Source organism: Acanthopagrus latus, chromosome 7 (genome assembly GCF_904848185.1).
Source record: "Acanthopagrus latus isolate v.2019 chromosome 7, fAcaLat1.1, whole genome shotgun sequence".
Taxonomy (NCBI): domain Eukaryota; kingdom Metazoa; phylum Chordata; class Actinopteri; order Spariformes; family Sparidae; genus Acanthopagrus; species Acanthopagrus latus.
Genome location: NC_051045.1, coordinates 18,318,832 through 18,345,249, shown reverse-complemented (window position 1 = coordinate 18,345,249; position 26,418 = coordinate 18,318,832). Strand labels below are relative to the sequence as shown.

At 40.9% G+C, this 26,418-nt stretch overlaps 2 protein-coding genes across 7 annotated transcripts in view; one reads left to right on the top strand and one right to left on the bottom strand.

Annotated features, from left to right (window-relative positions):
• Positions 1–5,575, top strand: part of si:dkey-178k16.1 (band 4.1-like protein 1) — a 47,156-nt gene extending 41,581 nt beyond the window's left edge. For all 5 annotated transcript variants that reach the window (XM_037104001.1, XM_037104000.1, XM_037103999.1 and 2 more), the window contains 8 exons: positions 317–367; positions 683–1,078; positions 3,124–3,345; positions 3,456–3,515; positions 3,706–3,795; positions 3,926–4,006; positions 4,798–4,914; positions 5,031–5,575. In XM_037104001.1, coding sequence (XP_036959896.1) covers positions 317–367; positions 683–1,078; positions 3,124–3,345; positions 3,456–3,515; positions 3,706–3,795; positions 3,926–4,006; positions 4,798–4,914; positions 5,031–5,036 — 1,023 coding nt within the window. In that variant the 3' untranslated portion in view covers positions 5,037–5,575. The remainder of the gene's footprint in view (positions 1–316; positions 368–682; positions 1,079–3,123; positions 3,346–3,455; positions 3,516–3,705; positions 3,796–3,925; positions 4,007–4,797; positions 4,915–5,030) is intronic.
• A 3,421-nt stretch (positions 5,576–8,996) lies between these two features.
• Positions 8,997–26,418, bottom strand: part of cntn3a.1 (contactin 3a, tandem duplicate 1) — an 81,905-nt gene continuing 64,483 nt past the window's right edge. For both annotated transcript variants that reach the window (XM_037104004.1, XM_037104005.1), the window contains exons 13-24: positions 26,130–26,257; positions 23,237–23,412; positions 20,481–20,598; positions 18,294–18,452; positions 17,939–18,088; positions 17,125–17,195; positions 16,442–16,676; positions 15,008–15,123; positions 14,582–14,768; positions 12,183–12,295; positions 11,400–11,568; positions 8,997–10,463 (exon numbers count right to left, since the gene is read on the bottom strand). In XM_037104004.1, coding sequence (XP_036959899.1) covers positions 10,372–10,463; positions 11,400–11,568; positions 12,183–12,295; positions 14,582–14,768; positions 15,008–15,123; positions 16,442–16,676; positions 17,125–17,195; positions 17,939–18,088; positions 18,294–18,452; positions 20,481–20,598; positions 23,237–23,412; positions 26,130–26,257 — 1,714 coding nt within the window. In that variant the 3' untranslated portion in view covers positions 8,997–10,371. The remainder of the gene's footprint in view (positions 10,464–11,399; positions 11,569–12,182; positions 12,296–14,581; positions 14,769–15,007; positions 15,124–16,441; positions 16,677–17,124; positions 17,196–17,938; positions 18,089–18,293; positions 18,453–20,480; positions 20,599–23,236; positions 23,413–26,129; positions 26,258–26,418) is intronic.

The following is a 26,418-nucleotide window of genomic DNA, read 5'->3' as shown; positions in this document are numbered from 1 at the left end:
CAGATTGCCACCATTTATATGATTTGTGAACTAGAACACAGCAGCATAACATCATTGGACATTTGAGGTTCCCCGCCCTGAGTGTGACGTCAGAGGAAAATGGCCGCTGCGTGATTATGGTCTACTGAAATCGTAGTTCCTTGGAATCTTTCAAAAAGCCAATTTTTTCCTGCTCTGTTTTACTGATTCAGTTTAGGCACATGTTAGCTTTATACTGACAAAATGTAGCAGTTTGTAGCTGTGATGTCCACACACTCACTCATTCTCCAGTTGTTTTATATCAACGTTTTTCTTGCCGTTTGTTTTTCTTCTATAGGAGACACCTCCCACACCTGCTATCCATGAGGAGCCTCTCTACGAAGCTTCAGTGAGTCTCTTCTCTCTCAGCTTGTTACTGCTTTCCTCCTATTTTTGGAAATAAGTTGTTCAACACATCGTCTTCAAGATGTTTTCATTCGCAAGTTTGTGGAAATATGCAAAGTGTGGAAATGATGTCACTGATCTGGTTTCATTAAAAGGCCATCTATGTTACTGCTAATATTACACAATAGTTCAATCTGATTTATAATGTTTCCTGTGGCTGTTAAAGATTTTTATTCATATCTGTATTTACTGGAAAACAGGCTTACATGTTCAATTCTGATCAGTTTAACTGATTTCATGTTTCTGTGTCTCTCTGCAGATGGAACCGTGGGAGAGACGTCTGGGCTCCGTCTCAGAGGACGACCAGGACCACGAGATCCTGTACATGAAGGAAACCCACCTGGGCATCGAGCGTAAATGTTCCAGCATCACGGTCAGCTCTACGTCCAGCTTGGAGGCCGAAGTAGATTTCACCGTCCTCACCGACCTGCACACGGGGATGGAGGAGTTCTCCCGGGGCATGTCGGAGCTGGGAGACAGGGATCTGTCACCTGACGGGGGTCTGTGCTTTGGCATCGACTATCTTCAGCAGCAGGGCCCGTCTGAACCGCCTCCTCCATTAGTGTCCGCACCTCTGTCCAGAGGAGCCAGCAGCAGCCCTCCGGCCAAACACACCCAGTCTGAAGAAGTCCGACCAGAGGTCAAACATGGGCAGGTACTGTTTCCATGTGTGTGGAGAACTTTCTCCTTTTAGTTTGATTAGCTCATAGGTTAGGCCCTATAAATACTTTTCTATTGCAATTGCAATGTTTGCAGAACAAATGGGTGTCAGGCCTACAGCAGCCAGTCACTAATGACAACAGACTGGGAGATTATGAAGCATCAACGTGTAGAAAAGTCAGCTCTGAGTCAAGTTGGAGCCCTGCAGCAGCTTGTAGCTCTAATGCACAGATGCCATTCCTCCACATTACCCAGTGACTGTCACAGTCACTAAATGGTGAGGAGTCAAATGCAAAACCAAAAAGCAAGTCCAAGTCTAAAATTCGAATAATTCAAATAACAGGCGGGCAGAAAGTCAGGCGACAAAACAGGAGCAATCCATGAGCAAAAAAACAAACTAAGTACAAACAAAAGGCAAAGTAAACACCAGAATGACAAGACGACACGGCAAATGAAGGAAGGTGCAACAGGAAGACAGAACCAAGGAACACAGCAGACACGGGAACAAAACAAACTAACAAAGAGTGAGGGAAAAACACAGACTTAAATAAACAGGGAGTGACTGAGACGCAGGTGTACACTGAAAAAGAGCAGGAACAGCCAAACATAGGAAGTGGAAAGTACAACATGACACTCAAGGATGAATCTACTGAGCACCAACCAGGATTTCAGTGTTGCTGGGTGACATATATTATGATATTCAACATCCTAGACGTCTTACATAAAGATAAAATGCATTTACAACATCAGCGTGTCACAACGCACAAAGTTGTGTGATCATCCTAATCATTTGTTCATTTGTAGGTTCAGAGAGAGACAACATCGATCACTTTTAAGCTATTTAAGTCATATTGCACTTGTGGGCTAAATGTGGTCTCCATTCAGACATAATTTTAAAGTGAATGTGGTAAACACGGAGATATAGAGGCTGTGAGAAGCCTCCAGGACATCATAAGTCATCATCATGAGTCTTTTATGCATAGAAGTAAAATAAGAAACTGGTGGGGAAAAGTGCACAAGCTGAAGAAATGAATATGAAGCTTCATGCTATTGCAGTGTGTGTGGCTGTCGTGTTGAAGCCGACAGAGTGGCCAGTAGAGTGGTCGATGGTTGAATTCCTTACTCCAGCAGTGAAATTTAAAGAGTCCATCGTCAGTTTTCTTAGCTGAAAGCCAGTATTCACGCTGAATTACTGTCTAAATATGGATGTTCAAACAACAGAAAATGTCTTTTGAACCACTTCAGAACGCCTTTCCACTCGTGACCACAGACCTTTTTTTTTTTTAGCATTTTTTTTTTCATTGGAAAAAGGCTCACTGGGTATCTTTGTTTGCTGCTTTATTATCGTGTTAAACCTGATATAGAACCTTTAACTAGAAGCACATGGGAGATAAATTCGGCAAGTGTTTGAGCAAAACAACACAAAGCGGGACTGGATTTCCATCCCTCTCCACCACCATATCCACTTCTGAGCGTTACACAATCTTTTAACAAAGTGTGACTGAAGGCCACCCGAGAGAAGGCCGACCAAAACGAGCTGTTAATAAGATCGTGCAAGTCTCTAGTTTGCCTGTTCAGAAGCTGGTCAATGGTAACGTCAATGAAACACATATAAATAGATCATTTCCACTGTGGTTCAAATGAAAACAAAAAATGATGGTGTGATCACACCCGAAGTGTTTGTCACAGATTTTAATGTGTTTGTCTAGTGTTGTCAGAAAGCTGTACAATATAAAAGGGCATAATCAGCGTCTGCAATAAAACATTCTGACAGGCGGTGCATTCAGAGTTGAATGCTCTTAGTCATGAAGAAAGACTCTTAATGCTCGGTTTTCTGTCCTCTTTTATCTTTTTTTCCTAATGTAAAATATCTCTTAATCACTGAGCTCAAAGCACATTGTCCATCAGACGCTTCGGTAAATGACTTTGTTGTCAGAAAAATGTTTTCAGCTTACATCGGTTGTACAACAGATGTCGAGGCTCATCTGTTGTAGCTGTAAGAGCTTAAACATCTCCTTTCTTTTTTCTTCCTCACTTCAGCCTGTGGTCCCCAAAAAACCAAAGAGGTCAGTGCCAGTGTCGTCGTCGGTGGACAGAGATCATTCGCACAGGGAAGCCGGTCGCATCTCTGCTGTCACCCCGCTGAGCCGGGAGGCCAGTGACGTCATGCCCACACCCACGGTGAGGAAGACGGACGTGAGGACGGAGACTCAGCCGAACGGGTCGGAAGTCACCACGACCATCGTGGAGTTCACAGACCAGGTTAATTACATTATTCCAGTGAGAAATGTTCTAGATGAAACAGAATATTTGGTGCAAAAGCAGCTTGATCGCGTTTTAAAAGGTCACCTCATTGGATTTGTCTGTTTCAGGATCACGGTATATCTGGCCTGAGTGAAGTTTCTTACTCTACGAGACAGAGCGTCTCCCCTGTGAGTACAAACAGAAGGACCTGTCCAATTTTAACTCAACCTGCAGCACACTCCATCCGGCTCTCCTGGGTTCAAACCTACTTACAAAAGACACAGGTTCATGAATATGAGCCTGACTGTCTGTAATGATTTGCACACAGTGAATGTTCACAGTATTTGCCTCATGCTTACAGATGCTCTGCTCTCTCAGGTGCACATGGGCAGTCTTGGAAGGGAGGCGTCAGGGTCGCCCATCCTCGTCACTGAAAACGTTACCTCGGCAACCACCCATGTCACCAAGGTAAAGAAGCACAAGCAGAACTTAACAGGAGCATGTGATTTGAGTTCTTTATCTCTTCTGTCTAAACAGAGTTAAATATGGACTCTGCCTCTGAAGGCTATTTAAAGAAAAGCCACTTTGTGTTTCGCAGACGGTGAAAGGAGGATACTCAGAGACAAGGATCGAGAAGAGAATCATAATCACGGGAGATGATGATGTAGACCAGGAACAGGTGAGACCAGACTGACAAATGCACCCTGTGCAGGGTCGTTACAGGCTGCTGGTTTTAGGCGAAACACAGGAAATCTTTATAATCTGTATTTTGTGGAAGAACTCAACTTCCGGAGTACGCATGAATGTTTGGGAACACTCACTGACCTCAGATCAGATCAACGACTGTCTATGTATTGTAAATGGATTCAGTGAAATATACAAAGAAAATCCCCTGATCGTAGTAAGCAGGGCTGCAACTAATTATTGTTATGGGCTATTTTTTTATTTATTTATTCATTGAAGATTAGAAATATAAAAAGAAATAAAAACAACTAAATGCCTGTTATTTATCAATCCAGTCAGCTAAAGATATTCAGTTTATAATGAGAGACGAGCAGTAGATCACATCAGTTCAGAGACTCGAACTGGACAATTTCATAATTTCTTTTGAATAATTCATGAAAAATAGTTAAAAGTTGACCTAAATGTTCTTGTATAGAATAGTCTGTCTTTCTAGAGATTAGTCTGTGTTACTACAAATTTCATGACAACACTTAAAAGGATTGGTATTCATTCACGATCTATAAAACGTAAAATATCAAAAAGTATGTTTGTCTAAATTCTCATCATAAAATCTCATCCCACAGTTCCATAGAAAGCTGCATTTGTTTTCAGACTAATTTCACACGCTCCATTGGTAGATATTTTTTTTAACAAGCTAGTAACACCTTGTTTTCATTGTTTGTGTACTTATTTCCAAATTTTTTTTTTAAATTGCCTGTGTTCTTGTGATTTGTCCTCTCCATGCAGGCTCTGGCTATTGCAATACAGGAAGCCAAGCAGCAGCATCCCGACATGCAGGTGACCAAGGCGGTCGTTGTCAGGGAAACAGAGTCGTCCACTGAGGATCGACATGGTGCGTCAGAGGTATGTGGTGCCATCTTAACTCCAAATAATATCTGGCTGACACTTTAGCCTCTCAACTCCTCCCATTGAGCTTCCAGGTATTAAAAGGTTGACTATCTTTTCTTTCTTTCCTACAGTCCTGATTTCCTGAGACGAGAGTGCCCCCCTTTGGACCAGAAGTGTCAGTGCCCTAGTATCTGAAAATTGCCACCCACGATCCCCGACTGATTACTGCCAGTGGCGCTCAAATGGAGCCTCTTGTGCACATTCACACGACATAAAAAGACTCCTTTTAAAGTGTTTTGTTTTCAGTTTCATCCAAGCATTTCATCACTGAAACCAGTCACGTCCAGCAAGTTGGTCTGGTCCTCAAGCGGTCGACAGCGCGCCACAAGAAGTTCAAACATCTGGAGCAATTAAAGAGATAATCCAACTAAATTCCCTGTAAACCTCTCAGGGCCTCCACGTTCAAAACACTTGCTTAAGTATTCCTCAAAGGTCAAGGGGACTTGGTGCAGGAGGGGTTTGTTTAGATAATCTGTGCACTCATTCACACTGTGGATTAATCCAAAGTCGTGCTGACAGTTTGATTCTTTTGGAATATGGGACAAAGAGATGTTCACATGCATATGTCTTCTACATGTCTGTCCTGCTGTACTGAATAACACGATGTTATCAGATCCCTGCTGTGTGTGCTGAAATAATCCTCTTGTGTGTTCAAAGAATCCATTACATTAGCTCCAGTACTGTTAGAGTCCATAGAAGCAGGCTTTAGTGAGAGCAGAGGGAGTCCTACTTTTAGTTTAAACCTTTGCATAGCTATAGTCGACACACTGACCGATGAGAACGCGCTGAGGAGAGAGCGTTACGCAGGTCCTCTGGAGTTAGGCATCCTATTGTGAGAGCTAGTCTGATCACTGCACTTCCCTCTCCGTCTCTACCTTAAAGATTTTCTGTAAAATGTATGCTACCATGGTGTGCGAGTGACGCATACGAGGAAGGATGCGATTTAAGTCGCTGCATTGTGATGGACTTTGATTGGACTTTCTAAGAAACGTGTGTGTGTGTGTGTGTGGATGTTAGGTGCTGTTAATACACACGGTGCACCTGTTGTATTTATTCAAATGGTGGAGATGTAGTTTCTGAGCATGCTAATGTTTCAGAATGAGCCCAGTTTCTCTCCTTTTTTTTCTTCTTAGATATGCTTTCACAATGCAGCTGGATAGAAAACCACTTTGTGTAGTAAGTCCTATAGAGTAGGCTCACACCCCTGTTCAAGTCACAGAACGGGCTGCTGCATCAGTTAAAACTAGTATTCGAGATAATGTTTGCATGAGAATTTCCTGCATTATTGAATTGTAATTGAGTAACATGGATATTACCTCATAAGAAAGATGGATATCCAGGAACTGACGAATGGGGAAAAATCACCAAGACGTAAAAAGGCCGATTATTCACAATCTTAAATCTCATATCTGAAATGTAAAAAAAAAAAAAAAAAAAAAAAAAAAGGAAATTAAGCTTCCTGACAGGAAATGAAGAATATTCACCAGGAAAAGTGGGGAATTTAATTTATATAATCATTAATTACAAGATCCAATGTCACAACAATGGCTACAGTTTCCTCCTTCAGCTACAGCCTGTTAACAGCTCTGTCTCATTTCTACAGGAAAAGGTTCAGGCCCACTGAAAGAAGAATTAATGGCGTTCTGGCTTTGTTTTCTCAGAATTCTGATTTCTTTTGTCTTTTATTCTGAGATTAAAGTAGTAAAGAAAGAAGCCAGAGTGATAAGATATTTTTTTACACTGGCCACGATCCTCTCCCGTACATTTTCAAGCTGCTGGTGCTGTTTAGTACATCTCACATCTTACATCAGTCTGCTGGTAATTTAATTTCCCTAGTAAGATAACATAAGGTAGGCCTTTCACCCACCCCTGCTGTTTAACGTACAACCCATTTTCTTCCATCTCTCAACAAAGCCTGCAGAATTATGCATCCGAGTCAAACCCACATTAGGATCAGCATCTTTGAACTTAGTAGTTGTGATTTGGTACATGAATGTTAGAGAGGCGCCATAGATGTGTAGTTTGGCGGTCATATTGTACAAACTCTGATTTTGTATGAAATAACTTTATACGAACAAGCCACTTTTAACTACAGGAGTGTTGGAAAGTCAAATGCATGAACTTGACATGGCAAGGTTTTCCCTTTAATGACGGTGTCTTCAACATGACCTGCATAATTTGTCTCCGCTCACATTTTATACACAAACGGAAGTACACGCAGCTGCAAATTTATCCGATTGAGAATAACAACATCTAAAACTGTCATGTCAGGTTTATGAAGGGGTGGTAAAGAGGTTGAAATTTGGCTTTCAGACACTAAACTTTACCGTCAACGTTCACATGTGTAGTGTAATTCCCGTTGTGTTTCCAAAAATCCTTTTAAAGTGATGGTTAGTCATGGATGTGGGTGTCAAACTGGACAATGGAGAGAAAAAAAAATAGTAATGCAGCCATGCATACCTTGTAGTGTATCTTTGGTGCCGTTTGGTGGATTGTGAAGATGTAAAGTAGTTAATGACCATGGGCTTGAGGTACACTGGGGGGGCACCGGTTACCTAAAAGCAGCAGCAGAGATCCTCCCTGACATTCTTCACGAAGGGGGCAAAATGATCCAAGTCATCCTTGGATCAGCGTTTGAGGTCGATCTTCCCTTCCTCTGTCCAGAAGAGGCCTGCCCGTGGACGTCTGACAAGTAATAACCAGACTGTGATTAATTGCAGAAGCTGGCTGAGACACCTGGTGCTGAAGACTGATTGGACGACCTCTGGTTGACCCTTAAAACCTGGCCCTCTCCTCTCTGTACAGCGCCCTCCTCCTCCTCCTCCTCCTCTGACAGCAGCTTCATCTCTTCTGCTCTCCACTGCTTGGTGCTGTGTCTTTGTTGTACATTGTACTTGCATTCCTTCCAAATGAATAAAGAAGAGAGAAAAAAAGAAGATTTGAAGGGAATCTCTTCCATGTATCTTTGTCTCAATCACATCTGGTATGTGTGTTTCTGTTCGTCCTCTACACCCCAACGAGGTGCAGCTACTGTATTTTTCAAATCGTGAAATAATGCTGCAGTATAAAAGATGATCTGAAGTTTCTTGCATATCTATAGTTGTGTTTTTGTTCTGAAGATGGTTACAGTGAGAAAAAAAATCCTTGAAGATGATTGTGGTGACACTCAGATGTGGATTAGTGATGTAAGACACAGCCCAGTCTTACAGCTCTTACACAGTGCATGAAATAATTAAAAAGAATCAGTATTGTGTTCTCCTCCCTGTGAAGGGGCGGTGAGTGTAAACAGATCCAAACAAATTTGAAGGGGGGCAACAAATACTACGTACCGCAGACATTGATTGCACTTAAGAGCATCTGTTGTCAAAATATTGATCAGGAGCATCAGTGGAATGGTGCTGCTCTGTCTCTCTAATGCCATCTGAGGGTTTTGGGATGCAGAGTGACAATGAAATAAACAGAAATAACTTTAAACAACAAAAAGGCTTATCGACTGACTTATATTAAATTGCCAAGTGAGGAACTAACCTCTAACTGAAAGGGATACTGCAGCAGTCTTGTGGAGAGAAGCAAAACTACAGGATGTGTCCGTTAAATTCTGCACTTTAGAGGTCCAGTGTGAAGGAATTAGCGGCATCTAGTGGTGAGTATGCAGATTGCATCCAACTGTGAGCACCTCATCTCACCCTCCACCTTACAGTTACTACCCTACTTAAGTACCTTATTCAACTGCAATTTTGAGGTCCTTGTACTTTACTAGAGTGTTTTCGCTCCACTACATTTTGCACGCGCATTTCATGATCAGTTGCTACTTTCTTAAATGCGAGCTCTTTGCCAGATCAATAAAACTATGACCGTTCATTCTCAAATCTGTAAAAAAAAAAAAAAAAAGTATTTTGACAACAAAACTCTTACCTTGAGGCCCACTTGCTTTCCCACCCACTTTTCCACCAGCTAAGTAAGACCAAGGAAGCTTTTACTTCATCTGTGAGCCATGATCTCTTGGTCTCTCCTGACAGCGAAGGAAGTGAAAAAAATGAGGAAAATGGCCTTATGTTTATTGAAAGCAGGTTGATCCATTCAGACATCCTAAGCAACGTAGGTACGTACACTGACCATTGTCATGCCAAACAGCAGCTGACATTATACCACCCCCCCGCTTTGTAAGAAGCTATGTTAGAAAAGTCAGTTATCACCGCCACTTGTATTACAATGCTCTTCATGAAAGACGGAGGAGAAAGGCATGTTTGTTTTCTGAGCCCAAAACGCCCAAAGATATGATCTAATAAAAAGTAATAAAAATGCAAAGACTCAAGATAGTCTACATTAAGGTCAGTTCTTCATAAATTATAGCATGAGTGAGCCAAAATACAATGCGGATAAACAAGACGGAAAATAAATTAAACTTCTCTGGAACAAGAACAACATAGATACTAATAATAATAAGACTTAAGGCTCATTTGGGACCTGAGGATTTCATACATACAGTGAACAACAATGCGGCTCACACTGCTCAGCGTTCCTTTGTTACACACTTATCATGGACGAGAGAGGGAGGTAAGACATCAATTAATCAACACAAGCCTGCTGTTTACAATGGAAGCCATATTTTGGGGGGTCTACACGCTGCATTTTCTCACAATGATACAACAGGTGGAACTGAACCTCACTGGCTCAATACCTTTGGTTACAGTCTCTGAGGTTTCGATGTAATGTGGCGGAAAGTAAAAAGCGCAAATACAATCCAGGCAAAGTCACAAAGTTCCCAAATTCAGGTTTGTCATAAAGGAATGAGGCTTAGCTCCCTGTTTTTCTGCAGGGATTAGTAACAGTTGGTTGTCCTTTTTCAGCGAGTGCTGGAAGTTTCCCAAAGACAGTCCAAAAAGAGGAGCTAGAGAAAACATTTAATAGAACTTCACTCACATAAATATGAGCAGTGTAAGTGCTTTAGATCTCCTCCAGGCAAAATAAAAAATCCCATCATCCAGCAAAAGTCCAGAGGTACATACTGTACATCCATTAAACAGAGCTTGCACAGTCCCACAGAGAAAACATATACACATCCTACTGTGCCTCACACACCACCGGGCATCCGAGGTTAAAACCATATGAGAACATCCATTGGTTAGAAGGGAGCAGAGAAAGAAACGTCTTCAAAGAGACTGCAGTCGAGTCACGTGTCCTTTCAGTTCCATAATAGCAACTTCTGAAAGAGCCAGTTCCTTTCAGTAACTCAGTGGTGGAGGACAAGAACCCTCCTCACAATGAGATCTCTGTAAGAAAGAAGAGGAAAGACTCAGTAGGGCAGGGCGGGGAGCAGGTAGAAACGCCTCTGTCAGCCTCTTGTTGTCTTTGACCCGCTGTATCTCCCATTAACAAGCAGCTGCGGTGCCTGGTTTCTGCAGACGTTTGTCATAGTACAGTCCGTGCTGTGAGGATTAACGCTGCGAGGTTGACTGCAGGGAACACAAAAGACTCCGGGGCAGCACCCACGGCTATGGAGCCTGAAATACACAAACAAATCAGTGTATTCTTATGTCCAGAGCTGGATGGAAAAGTCATCAAAATATAAAGTATAAAATGCATTCAGTACAAAGAACGACACAGTTGTATGGGTACACAACTACACCGATAGATGGCAGTGGTGCACTGCGCTCAATTTTGGGGCCAGCTGACTTTCTGTAGGGTAAGCAGACCAACAGTTTCATGAAAACATACATTTCTCAGTCTGTGGATAGGAGACTGTAAGTCACAGCCAAGGCGACTGTAAACACCACATTCACACAACGTACTATGTTGCTTCAGAGAGAAAATGCTTATTTGAAAACCATTCTGGCCTCACATTTAATGGGTGAAAAAACCCATGCAAGAGTCAGAGATAACAGCGGAAAGCATCAAAAGACCAACATGTAATACAGCTACAGAGGATGTTGTGTTGACAGTACTACAGGGTTTTTTGTGCACACACTGGTTTTTGATTAACAACAACAATGTCAGAGTCCTTCCATGAAAGTTGTCGTGTTGTCAGCTTTTTGGACTTTACAATGCTCTGGAGTTATTGAAAATGTTTTGGTCGGCACATGTAGGAAACTATCCTACATGGCCACCACTGGAATCTAATCATACAAATACTATATTGCAAATAATACAAGTGAAGTCTAATCTTTATCTGCAACTGTATAAAAATATCAGGTTTGAACAGAATGAAAAGACATGCAGAAAGAAAAGAAACAAAACGCTGTGAATGAAACTTTTAAACTCAAATCTCTTTGATAAAGAACTCAGAAGTAGACGAGAGAAGTTAAGCAAAGCGGTGAAAATAATTTCCACATATGCTCCAAACACCGGTGTGTGGGTGTTCACAATTACATCCTCGCGTTGCCGCGGTGACGTCTCACAAACATCAATTTCACGTTTCATATCTCAGCAACCTGTCCCACCTGCTATCTTGGGGATGGTAATCTGACGGCTGCTGCTGCCTTCCCCTCCCTCACTGAAGGGTTTAATCTGGATGACGTAGTCCTGGTTGACTGGCAGCGACAGCTCCAAGGAGGTGGTGTTGGTCTCCACCACGCTGGGACGACTGTGTTTGTCCTGGCTGTACATCACCTGTGGGGGTGAAGACAGGGGAAGGGTGATAAGGCACGGTGTGAAGTCATGCGGATGCAGCGTGCCATTTGAGAGGATTCGAGAGTGTTCTTGCAGAGTGTGGCTCCATGAGATGTGATGTGCTGCCTTTGAAACTAGCACGGATTTATCTTTGTTTAGATATCTGATAGCATCACCCTGAATTTTCAGCTGCAGCTCGACCCTGCGGATGCATGTGTCGGTATGGGTCTCCTTCTTGAGCTACAATCAGAGAAGATTTTTGTGTGCGCCTACAATTACACGGATAAAAAAATGGCATGTGGGCAATGGGGCTTATCAAGGCTTTGTTATTGTGAGGGACTTAAGAAATATTTCATTAAAATGCAGCTACATCCAACACAACTTACCATGATATAAATACTTAAGTTTAAGCTGCACTTTTCAAATTAAAAGCAGTAAATATACGACTGGAAGAAGTTTAGATGCTTTCCCACTCATCAGTCAAATCTGGGTATTCTGAAATATGAGTGAGTGCTCATACGGAGTAAATGGACCCAGTAACAGTCTGTCGTTCTCTGTTACAGTCAATAAAACCGTTCACTTGTCAAGCGTAAAGCTCTTCACTTCTTTTGTACCTTATATCCTGTCACTTCTGACTCATTCTCCAGAGCATGGACTTGGTCCCATCTCAGGATGACCTTGGAGTCGGAAGTGTTCCACATGATTTTGACCGGGGCTTGACTGGGCGCTGGAGGACGACGAAGGTGAGTAGGAGGAGAAGAGGAAGAAGAGGAGGAGGAGGGATGAGAAACAACAGTAAGCGTGATCAATAAACTGTAAAGTCCTGAACCAACTGGGCATGAAGGAGATTTCTCATTATCCGTTTATCATCAGACTGTAGGAAGGAGTGGTGACTCTGGGAGTGTGTGGGAGTGTGAACAGCATGTCTGGATTTTTGTGGAGGGACGATGGGGCGCATGTGAGAGCGCACAGATGTATTACAACTGTAATTAATTTAAATTAGCCCAAGTGAACCTGACATGCTGCACATCTGTCCCAGGTGACACGGGGCCCCTGTTTTGTTTGAATCCTGCCCAAATGACACACATGTGAAGGCTTACTCAGTCAATTAGCTGTCAACTATTAAATTGATCATTAAAACAATTCTGATAATCAAGTATGTTTTTGAAGAAAACAAGTTCAAAAGTCCAGAATGCAGCTTCTTAAATGTGTCAACAAACTGACTAACTTTGGGTTGTGGGAAAAAAAGAGACATTTTTGAGAATCATCATTTTATAGAGCAAGCAACTAATAGTAAAAAATAATCATTTAGTTTCAGCCCTAACTGGCACACAGGTGACGGTGGAAGATAATGATGAAACAATATAAAGAGGTATTAACTATTGTTCATAAGGAATCTCTCAGCAGGAAACATCTCATCATTTTCCAGTGAAGCCTGCATGCCAAATTGCCCAGTATGACTGTAAATTAAACTGGCATTTACATAAAAGAAATGCCATGAGGGCTACGTGACATTCATTTATTTTGCCCTATTCATGTCGGTAAAACGCTGAGAAACAAAACGTGTCCACAAGAATGAGGGAAGAAAAACACTGAAAGACAGTGGAAACTAACACATGTTTAGGCTTCATCTGAATGTGAAAATAACTGTTTTGTTTTGTTTGTTTTAACAGATTATACTGTGACTTATTTATTTTGTTTTGACAACCAATGCAGTGAGGAACGGGGAAGGTGGGAGGAGATGACAGCCTCTTTTACACAGAGCTTCTGGTAAATTACTGGGACACCTTTTCAGGCAATGCTAGTGATTCTCACTATTTACACATGCAGCCACATTTAGGAACATTTCTGTCTTGAGCTTTGAAAGTAGAGTCCGTCATAGATGGGGCAGAGGACAATCCAGCAGGTGGTGGTATTGCAACACTTACAGCTGCCAAAAGCCTCAATAAAAGAGAACTTGGCCACACTGGTATCGCTTAGGGAACATGGTGGCCGATGATGTTGTCATATCAATACTGAAAATTTGAAGTGGTTTCATTTTTTACAGTATCAACACTCCAGCACTCACTCCAGGTTCTTTTTAGCTCTCCTCTCAGAGTACGAGTTGGCACAGTGCTCACTATAGGGCCTACCTAGTCTCACTTCACCTCCTCAACAGGTAAATCAAATTAGAAGCTGTTGTTAGTAACACACAGAACAGAGGCCTTGTTATATATTTTTAATGAATATCAGAAGTTTCAGGTCCCTGATGTTACGTAATTTTTTTCCCTGTGGTATCAAATATGGTTTCGAATATTGATATTTTCAAGGTATTCTATCAAAGTTAGAAATTCCAGTATCATAACAAGACCAGCTGGGAAGGAGCTGTTTTTGACTTCATGTTTACTAGCTTCTGTATCATTTTATTTTATTGTCTACTTTATTATTCTGTTTTATTGTCTACTTTACTATTTTATTTATATCTTTATCTTTATCTCTTGTTTCCATTCATGCTACATTTCTATTTCTACTTTGCATGGAGCATCTGGAACAAGAACAATTTCCCCCCGGGGGCTTGAGAAAGTATTCTGATTCTGATTGGCTTGCTTGCACCACATGAAAGCGCCTTTCCTCAGATGGATGTTACCCTCTACATACTTATTCCTGCAATGTTACTGCTGTCATTCACAGCCCTGACACTTTTTTTCTGAATCCTATCGAGGTTTTGAGGTGGCAGATTGGAGGAACAGATCTCCCGAACATTGATCTCCGCTCCCATTCACATATGACCCCAGAGGGATCTGTGGAGCCTGTGCACCAAACAAAAATTACACTTGATAAACAAGAAATCTCCACATGGTACCTTTAAAAATGATCTCCTGCAAGTGAATATGTCCAACTCTACTCTAATTGGTGAAATGATTTATATACCAAGGGGACCACACACCTTTAGCTGAAGGGGGAAAAACTAAGGAAAGGAAGAATAGTGCACAAAAGACACAGTCAGTCTCCACAATATGGTGCGAGTCCTTACGCGGTTTCTTGGTTGTGACATTGACTATGCTGCTCTGTGGACCCACTCCAGCACTGTTATACGCCCGCAGGGAGATGTAATAGGTACTGCTGCCCTCCAGATCCCTGATGAGTACTGAAGTTTTATTCCCTACTGTCCTGATGGCACTGGCTGTGTCCTGCTTCTGTCTTTCACCCCAGTACTGCAGCTGAAAACACACAGCACATACACACATTATATTCCATCAGCTTGCCACTGATTTGTAAACTGTTCTATTGTGTGCATGTTTCCTGTAGGCTTCATCATTTTGACATACTCTAGTTTACTTCATGAATGAATAATTATATAGACAATAATTCACAAAGGTCACTGCCCTGTTCACTAGCTTTTGGCACTGTCCACTATATTTTGTTGAATTCCTGTTGTGTGGGTTTGTGTTGGTTTGACCTCATAGCCCAGGATGCGTCTGCGGTTGTTGCTCCAGGCTAGTGGCTTCCAGGTGACCTCTGCCTCGGACGCCGATACACTCCTCGCCCTCAGCCTCCCCGGAGCTCTGCTCGGCTCTGAAAGTCCCACAGGGTAGTCAGGATAAGGAGGAAGACACGGATTCACTACACCCACGTTTACAGAATGACTGATGTACTGCAGCTCCATACAATCCATCCAGTGAGGGATTCAACATATCGTCGTGGGATTTGCAGATCTAAAAACTGTGATATCACAGCTTTAGTTGGTTTTCACTTATGATGATGGGAATGTGCTAATATAAACAAGCATTTTGTGAACACATGCACGCCAAACACAGGAACACGTTCCTGTTAAATAACTGGAGGAGTTTTACGCTCTCCTAAATCACCTCACTGCCCCAAAACTCCTTTAACTGTTTTCCTGTACAAGTGCGTGTTTACAAGACATTAAAGAATAAGATGAGCATGTTTGGAGAATAACCAGGCTTTGTGGGCAGTTGCTTTACAACAAACAAACCTTGGGCAAAAAAAAGTAATTACCTCTCAGTTGTTGTGGCCTGCTTCTTCCTGATAAACAGATGCTATTCTGTTGTTTGTAAGACCAAAACCTGTTCAGGCCACCACTGCCTGCACAGGCTATAGTCTGTGCACTCAGCACAATGTCACTGCCCCTGAAATTTTAAGTATTTCCCTGCGACATTAAATATTCATGGCTAAAATGAACCAAAAGCGTACTAATCATTAAAATTAATTGTTCTTTTTGTCTGCTTTCTTTTCACAGTAATGGTGAGAGACTCTATCTCCTAACACTCGTATTTTAAGGGGTAATTTGCTTTTTTTAATTTTCAAATTACTATAGATATCACGATAATATTGTTAATGTGAATTAATTTTGCCATGATAATTGGGTGGTGAAAATCTCACATCGTGACAGCCCTACTGCCAATACACTTCAAAGAGAAGAAACAAAATCTGTCGCCTTGGCCATCTTCGAGGGAAGACAAGGACGGTGGACACAGCTGCCTCTTCTGAATTAAGCTGTTTCCTTCTGATTTTTGAGACACTTTAAAATGCATATGAAAATCGGTTAACAGTAACATGGCATGTGTGGGTGAGGTATGATCAGACTAGACTGACGTTGCTGTCTCAACAGCAGCTAAACATCTGACACCAAATTTCCACTACATTATTGCTGAACCCCAATTGGTGTGTATAAATTCAACATATCATTTCTTTCCACATTGAGCTCTGTAAGAAACTGACAGACTGAGAAAATATGTTTTGTAACTACTTCACTGCGTCACAATCAGTGCTGTGAAACTGAAATGAGCATAAAAGTCTATCTGATCTGTTGTTGCAGAGTGGGATCACTGGCACAGTGTTAGTGTGCTTTTTTTGTATTTTGTAATTGTACCTTCCTCTGCTGAGTAGATGGTGGTCACTGGACTAAACGGGCCTTCTCCCTTGTTGTTGTAAACCCCGACTTTGACTTGGTAAGGAGAGAAGGGGGGAATGCTCTCATTCTTGAACACATATCTAGAGGCGTCCTGGGAGGTGACAGCAGCCTGCATCCAGCCCGGCGCCCCCAGTGGGCGGAAAGCCACCACGTAGCCGAAGCCCGGACCGCTCTGCAGCTCCTCAGGAACGGGCTGAGGAGGTATGAGATGACTCAGAGGGATGACACAAGATGACTGATCTTTAAGCTATTTATACCTAAAAGAAACGCAGCTATGCACAGATTAGGGCACTTAGAGGAATAGTGCTGAGGGTGGTACTGTACTTTGCAAAGATTCGCACAAACTGTGTCAAGATTTGTCATAGTGAGAAGGAATAATAAAGAACTATTCGATCAGAGCTGTAGAGTCCTTGTGTTAGTTTAGTGAAACCATAAATCCTATGAGGTGCAAAAACTACAGTTATACAAAGTGTCAAAATTAATATTTCACTTTTTGTACACAAACAGGTTTATAGTAAACATTTCATGTGTCATTTTGTGTTCAGTCACCTGTGCAATTGTAGCAAATGAATAAAAATACATTCACATCCTCTCCCTCAAACAAAAATGAATGAATGAATTCAAACACTGAAAGAGTTTACCTCCCAAGTGATGACAAGCTCGGAACGCCCTCCACCACCGCCATTCACTCTGGCTGGAGTCACCCTGGGAACTAACAGATCAAGGACAGTGTCATCACCAGTTTGAAATTCAAGTATGTGTATTCAAGTGTCATTCAATTTGAAAATAAGGAGTATTACACTGCTTAACAGTACATGTAAAGGGTTGTTGGAATTTGATTAAGAGTTAAACATTTCTTAAAATCATACTTAGAGGCGCTCTCATGCTGGGTTGGTAGCCCCCCCCTCCCACTCCAATCCCTTTTATGTGTATTTAGCACCCACATTACCCTTAAGGCAACTCAATCGCAGACAACGCAGAGTTAAGAGTGTTTCATGCTTGTAGCAGCTTTATGTTTTAATGTTTATTCATATAAATTATCTTGTTAATATGTGCATATGTACTTATCTATGCATATGCATAAGTGATGCATGTACTCTTATGTAAGTTATGTGAAGTTAAGTACTTTTTCCATTCGATTTCACGCATGTTTGTTCTGAACCAAACATTCTGTATTATATGTATTTTCTATGGAAGAACTAAAGAGGACTTGTTTTTTCCTCTCTGCACACACATGGTTGAAGCTGTTTGACTGAAGCTGCGGGGTATCAACATACTTGTTGCAAATTTAGTTCACTCATATGTTTTTCCGTCCTGAGGAAATGGAAAACTTTGTGAAATACACTGGCACAAAAAAGTTCTTTGAAGGAATCTAATTGCCGTCTTCCACATATAAAGTGCATCATTTGAAAACTATTTTGTGCCGCCGTTGGCGGCAGAGTTGCTGATACATACGCATTTCTTTGGTGCGGGCCTTTTTGGAGGGTGTGCTTGGCTCTCCTGTTCCAATGCTGTTGGTTGCCAGGACTCTGAACTCGTACTCCACCCAGGGACTCAAGTCAATGACAGTGGCTGACAGCTGCTTCCCCCCGAGCAGCTCAGGGACTGAAAGACATCGCAGAAATAACCTTTCATCAACGCCCTGCAAGATCTTCCAGGGAAAAGTTAGCCATGCTGGTGATGTGTTATTTACTGTCATTTGATGGGTGGTGTTTGAAAAGGATACCAGTCACACAGCCCAAACTCTTTTTTACCAACTCAATAAACTTCACACAACCTACATACAGACTATCAGATGACACCAACCTACCAGTGGTAACAGCTTGCCAGCCGAGAAAGAAGGGTGTTCTGGCCTGGATGGTGTAGCTGAGGATGGGGCTGTGGTTGTCCATCCCAGGTCCCCAGGACACTGAGGCAGTGGTCTCTGTCACTGCGGTCACCTGACAGTCCACAGGAGGGCCGGGGGGACCTGGAAGGATAAGTAGCCACAGGTCACTAACACGGGATGATACTTACTGTAGAGATCGATGAAGACAAGAGGCAGGAGAGTGGACATGGATGGATGGATGGGCCATGATTAGAGACCAATAGGAAAGAGAGTATGAGGAAGGCTTGGGCATGTGTTTCAACTGTTTATTAAGTAATGCATTTCTGACTCCTGTAATAAATCACACATCTATTTGTTTGATTTGTACACATTGACTCAATGTGACCTTCACATTGAACTTGTGCAACAGAATTAGAAATACATTTGCATGCAATTGAAATACATAGAGCTGTTGCTATTTTAGTTATACCATATTTTGAGATTACAGGTCATCGTACTACATTTTAGTAAATTAGAAAAAGGAACATAATATGACCTACAGCAGCAGTTCAGAATTCCTCCATGAGATGGTTAACAGGATAGGAACAATTTATTTTTTTCGTGAATGACTCTACAGTTCAACCTCTTCTAAAGAATGAAACTAAGCTAGTTAAGGATGTAATACAGGACAACCACTCCTTGATGCAACTATTTTTTAACTCGGCAACACTTGTCACCTGTGATGAAGGGCTATAAGTAGACATGGGGAAACGTTGGGAAACCATTCACATTGGGTGTTTAAGAAGGAGGTTCAAGGTGGGATCTAATTCTATGTCAGTATAATCATGCATTGCAGTAGTAAACATACACCGAGCCTCCAACCTGGTAATCACAGTTGTAGGGGAAGCTAGTTTGAAAGCACAGCTTTTGTAAGATACCAATTACTCTGAATTCAAAGAAGGCCAACCACAGCAAAACCATCCTTTGGAGGAATATAGTTTGGTTTATATAAGATACATAGATGAAGATTAAATAGATACATTTACAATACATACAATACAAAAAAGTCACAACCAGCTAAGAATGGGATACATACCATACTATACTATACTATACATGGGAAAGTGCTTGGAATGTTAGTTTTGGATTACAGTACAAAATTAAAAAAAATATTTTTTGTCTTTCATGGCCCAAAACTGTTTATAGTATCAATAGTGAAATACATATATATTTATAAATATGAATGTAGGCCACACTACCAGCAAGCTGGTGTAAAATGTAGTTACTGTAACCCACTAGTTTAATTACATGTAGTACAAGCTTTCATTAACACTGTAACTCAAGTTCACATTATTTCATTCACTTTGTGAATGTTATGTGTTCTGTTATGTATTGTGAATGACTGGTAATGGAAACATTTGTTCAGTTTTGCTATTGAATCAGAGACTATTTCCATTCACTCAGCAGCAGCACTTGTGTTGGCATTGTTTGCATTCTTTCATCCACTGTGAAAGACACTGGCATTCATGGCTAGCAGACAGTTTGAAGCAGAAATAAATGTGTGTTACTGCAAAAGATGAAAGATAGAAGATAATTGAGCCATTCACTGGTACATCTATAGCTGATGTAGCCCTGATGTGTGGATGCATTTATGATGAGGTGCATGTCAGCTGTGATGTACAGATGGATGATGAATTACAGGAAAGATAAATGTCCTTGTTAACTCAGTCCACCAGACACCAGAACAGCTTCACTGCTCCTTTTTTCACAGTTTCTCTAAGTGTCTAAACTCTCCTGAAGGGTAGAACAGCGATCTTATATCTTGTATCTCCTTATTAGTGTTTTGATGAGGGTGGCGGAGAGCGCTGCCTAACACGTCACTGTTAAATCTCTCAAAGGTGTCCTGGTGGATTTTGATTTGTTGACTGTGAAAGCAGTAATCTTTTTTTTTTTATATAATTTGGACGGGATTTCATCAGTACTCATTAAATCATGCGTCTGCCTCTGTGATTTGCCTTCTTTTTTCTTATTTCATTTAATTTTTCAACCGTTATTGGGTAAACTGGAAGTGTGTAAAATGTATATGGTTTTAGTTGAATTGATTTTCATATCAATGATTCTGGTAAGACAAATCGTAATTAGCTTAAAGGTTAGATTTTTTGTTTAACGTGGTGTGAGAGACGTCCTTACCTCTGACTACCACATCAGTGGCAATCGACACGCTGTCAACCTTGGTCTGAACGGCACACGTATATTTCCCAGCATGCTTCAGTTTAATGTTCCGGATCATGATGTCACCTGCTGAGCGCTGTCAGTGCAGAAGTTTAGAAAAACAAAAAACAACAAAAAGAGAGAGAAAAAAATCAGTGAAAAGGCTGATTTTTTTACAGGTACAAAATAAACTAAAACTAAAAAGGACTGTAGAAACAAGCCCAATGCCAAAGTGATTTCTTCTGGCATTCAGTTTATCACATTACGGAGCAGAGAGGTACGACACGAGTCCAGGGACGCGCCAAATGACTGAGTGAAATTTTTCATGATCGTTTATGAGGACAGCTCTTTGTGAGGAATTAAAAAGCTTCTTTCAGCTCTATCCCTTTTATTCACTCCAATTCCATTTACTCTGCAGACAACCATTCAATGCCAAATGCATTATTAGCTTTGAACTTTAAAGTTAAAGCTAATGTTAAGTTGATGTCTTATCTATGAAAGTACGGGACTGTGAAACAGGAAGAGACTCGATAATTACTTTGATGTATAATCAGGGACATTTTATACAGATAAAAATTCAGTTAGAGCTAGTCATTCACTCTTTGAAACTCCCTGCCATCATTAAAATAATATAATTGGGAGAGGGATGCTTCACAGATCTCGCACTTTGGCAAATTGCATATACAGAACCTCCAAGCTTGCTTATTAAATCAAGTGAGAATGTAATAACTTAGAAAGTTCAGTAGTCATACATCATGAGGCTTTTAGAATCAAAGTAAAAGGTAAATGGCATTCTCCATCCTCCACACATCATGTCTGTATCTACTGTATGGGGCGGTGCGATTGCTTCATGATGATGATTTAAGGGGGACAAAAAATAGCAAAATACAAAATGCATTATCAAATAAACACAAAGATGTACAGCAAAAATTCATTTTCTAATATATTTTTCAACTCTGCTGACTCTTTCACACTGCCAATAAGTCCTTCAGTCATGTCCCTTCCAGCTTGATGGATAAGTTCATACAAAATTTGACACTGTATTTCTGATGGAAAGTATGTTTAAGTTTCTATACAGCTGTGTTAACGTCAGATAAATATTTTTTTAGTCACTATGAGTCATTCCACAGTGCTATCAATCACAGCCCTTACAATAGTTCAACTGCAGATCTGGCAGCCATACAAAATGCAGACATAGCATGTCTCTATTTGGCTCTGCAAAATGTAATAAACCCAAAGAGAAAGGAGGTTGTGACCAACAGTGAAGTTGATATAAATATTGCTGGAGGCATGCTTTTTGTCCACACTTGCAGGATACATTGTGTTGAGCAGACTTTAATAATGCTGCTGCAGGGCTTTTAACTATTGCTACCCTTTGTTATCATTTCTATAGTAAATTTGAATTTATAATACCCTCTCAAATATAATCAAACCTGTTCGTTATTTTTCTTCTTTTGAGACATAATACAGTCCTCCGTGACCTTGCTCCCTATTTTTACTGAAGGTAGAGGTTAAGATTACAACCTTCAGGTATCAAAAGTCTTGCAACTTAACGTAAAACTTACATTCTTTAGCTGGTGTTGGTTTGCTCTTTGTAACAGACATATTACGTAGAATGTAAGAAGTCAAATCAAACACTGGTACTCACACATTTAGAAGAGCAGTAGTTAAATCTGAGAAGTACAGCTTGAGTTCAGACCAGACGTTATCAAAGCTTGGTAGCATGTAATAGACTGCTCCAAAAGATCAGGAAAGTTCAAGTGATGTGACCATTTTGGTGCAGAGAAGTCAAGTGTTTCAATGAACCAGAGGGCTGCAAGTAATTATAAAGCTCCAGTAATTGTTAATGATCATGCCGAATACAAAAAAACAACAAGAGGTGATAAAAAAAGCCAAGACCTCATAATTGCTTTTCCTAATTATAAGAGTAAAGCATTTGGTGTTGATGATCAAATGTAATGCATGGCTGAGCCTTGCATAATGAATTCCTTGGTTGCAGCCTTTGTCAATGGAGGACGTGTTATTAACAAGCAGAGTGGGCAAAGATCAGTGCCCTGGAAAAAAAAAAAAAATAACATCATGATGATTCATTATGAACAAGCGTTCAATACTTGAACTAAAGATGAGGCTAAAATTAAGCCGTAGAGAAATAAGGCATAAATTTGTCGGTGATTACTGTAATAAAGTTCAAATAGCTAATTTCCTTTTTGCGTCACTTTAACCTACTGCATATGTGAGTAAGTGTGGAGAGAAAGACATTCTGTGTGTTACAGAGAGCATTCAACTCTTCATATACAGCTTTGCTTTAAGCCTGCCTTAGAAATGTTACTAGGTACAAGGATCTGGTGCTTCAAATACATCCTGTTTTCTAACCATTTTGAAGTGTTTCAAAAAAGATCTTCAGGGACTCAGAGATTTGTGTGTATACCATTTCTAAAGCACACAACGATCTGAGGGGGATGTTCATGTGCAACTTACAGGTCCTGATATACCATATTTCATTTAGATCTTGCCCTCAAGACCCAGAGACACAGAACTGCATCTGTAGCTTGACTTACTTGTTTTGATAACCACATTACAGGAAAAAGAGAAAATGCCTTTTGCATTGCCATGGCTCAGTAAAATAACTGTGGAAGCCGCACATGTCAGCAGTGACCAAAAAAGTAGTCAAAATATACAGACACCAAATTACAATAAAATAAGACAAATGGTGCTGACAATATTATTGCACTTACCCCGCCAACTTTTTCAAAATGCGCCCACTGGCTTCCAAAGTGGATAAGCTGCTCGTTGAAGAACCACGTGAACTTGAGGTCCAGTGTGGGGTCATGAGACACCTGGCAGGGCAGCACGATACTCTCACCCACCGTCACGTCCAGATGCCCAGCCGGACTGGTGATCGCAGTTGGTTCTGTGAACGGGGAAAATCACATCAACATTGAGTTTCTACTTTAGAATAGATTTATCTTCTCCAGACTGTCTTATGTTCGCTGAACATTGAGAAATAATTGAAAAGAACATGTCAGACTCGAAAACAAATCCTGTCCACCGTCAAATCCTGTCCCAGATGTTAACAAAACAAAATTACTTTGGAGTCTGCCAGCGAGCTTATATTGCATCTGTTTCTTCCTGTTTAATAAACCAAAGTAAGGTCTTATATATATCACTAAACAAAGACAAAAAGGAAGGGAAAATAAACAAACAAAAGGGAAAACTCAACCATTACAGCAGGTCAGGTCCAAGCCTATAATTTGGTTCTGTTTGTGCCGCGACAAAAAGCCATCCTATTTCATCCTCAGCGTGGTGCACATCAGCATAATCTTTGGTCCGTCTCGGCTGGGTGTCTCATTCAACAGCAGCGCGGTGTAGAGAATATAGCACAGGCTGAGAGGCCCATACACCAGTCCACTGTGAATTATGCATGCATGTCATAAGCATCTAATGGACAGGCAAGCCAATGCAGCATGTCAGGGGGAGTAGAGGTCTATATTCAGCTCTGTCAAAACAAGCCAGCTTGTTTATCTTGCACCCCCTAAGGAGAACCGACTGGTCATGGCAGTGCATTCCAGGTGAGTCTTAGAAAAGTTTGGCACCAGATGCAAAATGAGAGGGGTAAAACTTTCTGCTTCCGATTGCAAAGCTGTCATGTTCATTTCCTGTTATGGCTGGAAGGAAAAATCACAAATTGGCTCCCTTATTCCCCGCAGTGTGCTGCGTGCATGGCAGTGTGCATCCTGTAAACCTATGGAATGATAGCATGTATGCAACAATCAAAAAAAGATGTTTCAATGTGTTGATATACGCCAGATTTCAATGCATAGTATCGCACAGGAATTGCTGGGATGTGTTGTTTGCTAGAATATCCACACTCTGAGGAAGTGAAACTTAAATAGCACGCCTGAGGTTCAGTTAAGTCAAAATACCGTGTCTAGGATGAAGTGGTAGCTGACATCAACCTCTGGTGGGATCTAATGAATGATTTGCAGGTGAAATGCAATGAACTGCAATTAACCAGACACAAGGACAGAAAGCAAACCGTGCTCAGAATCCTGAACACAAGCACAGACGGGGTTCATTACTTACAAACTGAACGAGTTTGTGGCTTAAATTGTATTAAGGGATCATCTTCAGTTGACAGGATGTGTCAACAATTTCACTGTTCAATCTAATTACATTCTATTCTATTCTAATTTGGTCAATTGATCATTTACTTAGTCGTCATCAAGCAAAGGCGTCACAAGATTTACCATTTCCTGCTCATCAAATTGGATTTTTTTTCCCCGTTTATGTCATTATGAAGTAAATATATTCAGGTTTTCTGCTGTTAGAAGCAAATAAGACATTTGAAGATTCATTCAGAAAAAATCACAATACATTATATTTGCGATCACTTCATGTCTGTTAAAACATTCCTCTGCACAGTACTGTTTGTGTGCAATTCCTAGCATTAATACTTCACACTGCTTGAATAAATGTATAATTTGCATTCCATGTCCCACCAATATTATAAATACACATGTGTATATACAGTACATTATGTAACAGCTCCATTTGCACATGTAAAGAGGCTGTGGGGGGGAAATGAGAGCAAAATTGGGCTTCTATGCAAGTCAATTTGCAATTCAAAAAACTTGTGAGGAGGAATAACCGAAAGGCATTTTAATAGAGCACTGTTGTTGACTCTGCTCTTTAGAAAGACCTAGAAAAATCACTGCACTGCAGAAGTGTGTGTGATTTAAATGGATTGAAATCTTAAATAAACTGAGCACAGCTGTGAGCCACCGCGCAAAACAAAGTATGAATTAAACATTGAATGTAATAAGCTTCATGTCTCAGTTTCTCCAGCCACTGCCAATCAGTTAATTGGATGGTGTTTCCGTCAGGTGAGTAGAAGGGACTCTTTATAGCAACTCTGCTCCACTGTTTGTTCATCTGCAGTGCTTTGAGGGTCAGTGGAGCTTCATTTTATATGCAGGACTGGTAGGTTGAGTTTGACAGCCAGATCATTTGTTTTATGTTCCTCCAACAGATGGAAAACTATAAATGATGTATTAGTTTAATACTGGTTAACCCTTCAAGAGGCCAGCTGTTCAAATGTATTATATATAATGTTTTAACAAATATTATAATAACAATGAATAAAAATACATGACGAAGCAAAGGAGCTTTTGATGCTTATTACTGAAAACTGAATGTAGGCGCTGATGTCATTACACCGTTTACTGTGACCGTGGTATTTTCTCTATTTGTAGTAGGGCTGTAACGAATTGTTCAAAGGTCCTAGCTTCATTCATGATGTTGACATTTAATTTCTAAATCAACATTTGAATGCTGTGCAGTTGTTGAATTGAACGAGACTCAACAATCAACCACCCCTCAACAAAATCACTTAAACTCCACCTTATAACCGGACGGTCAAGCAGCAATCTAACAAAACTATAAAATAACCATGGTAATAATCTATTTAGACTCTTACATCATATCATAGTAGTGTAGTGGCAGTTGCTGCCACACAAACTAACAGGGATGAAAAAAAAAAAAATGAAGAAGAAGTGATGTCCAGCTGCCACTGCTGACAACCAGGCCGACCAGCCGGCGCCGAAGCTGAGTGAAAATATAATCTCTTACCTTTAACCAAAAGGCTGCCGGCACTGCTCGCGACTCCAAACTGGTTTCTGGCTACACACGTGTACAGTCCAGCATCCATTTTGGTGACATTGGAAATCCGGAGGCTTCCATTATCCAACACTGTGACTCTGTGGGTAAAAGAGCATAAATATATTATATTAAGGCTGTCTGACAGTCCTTGGTGCTGAGTTAATAAAAGCCCTATTTGCACGACTAGCCAGGGGACCTGTAATCACTGAGGAGGTCACCAGTGAGCTTAATCCTGTGCGCTTCCACCACGTCCCTGATT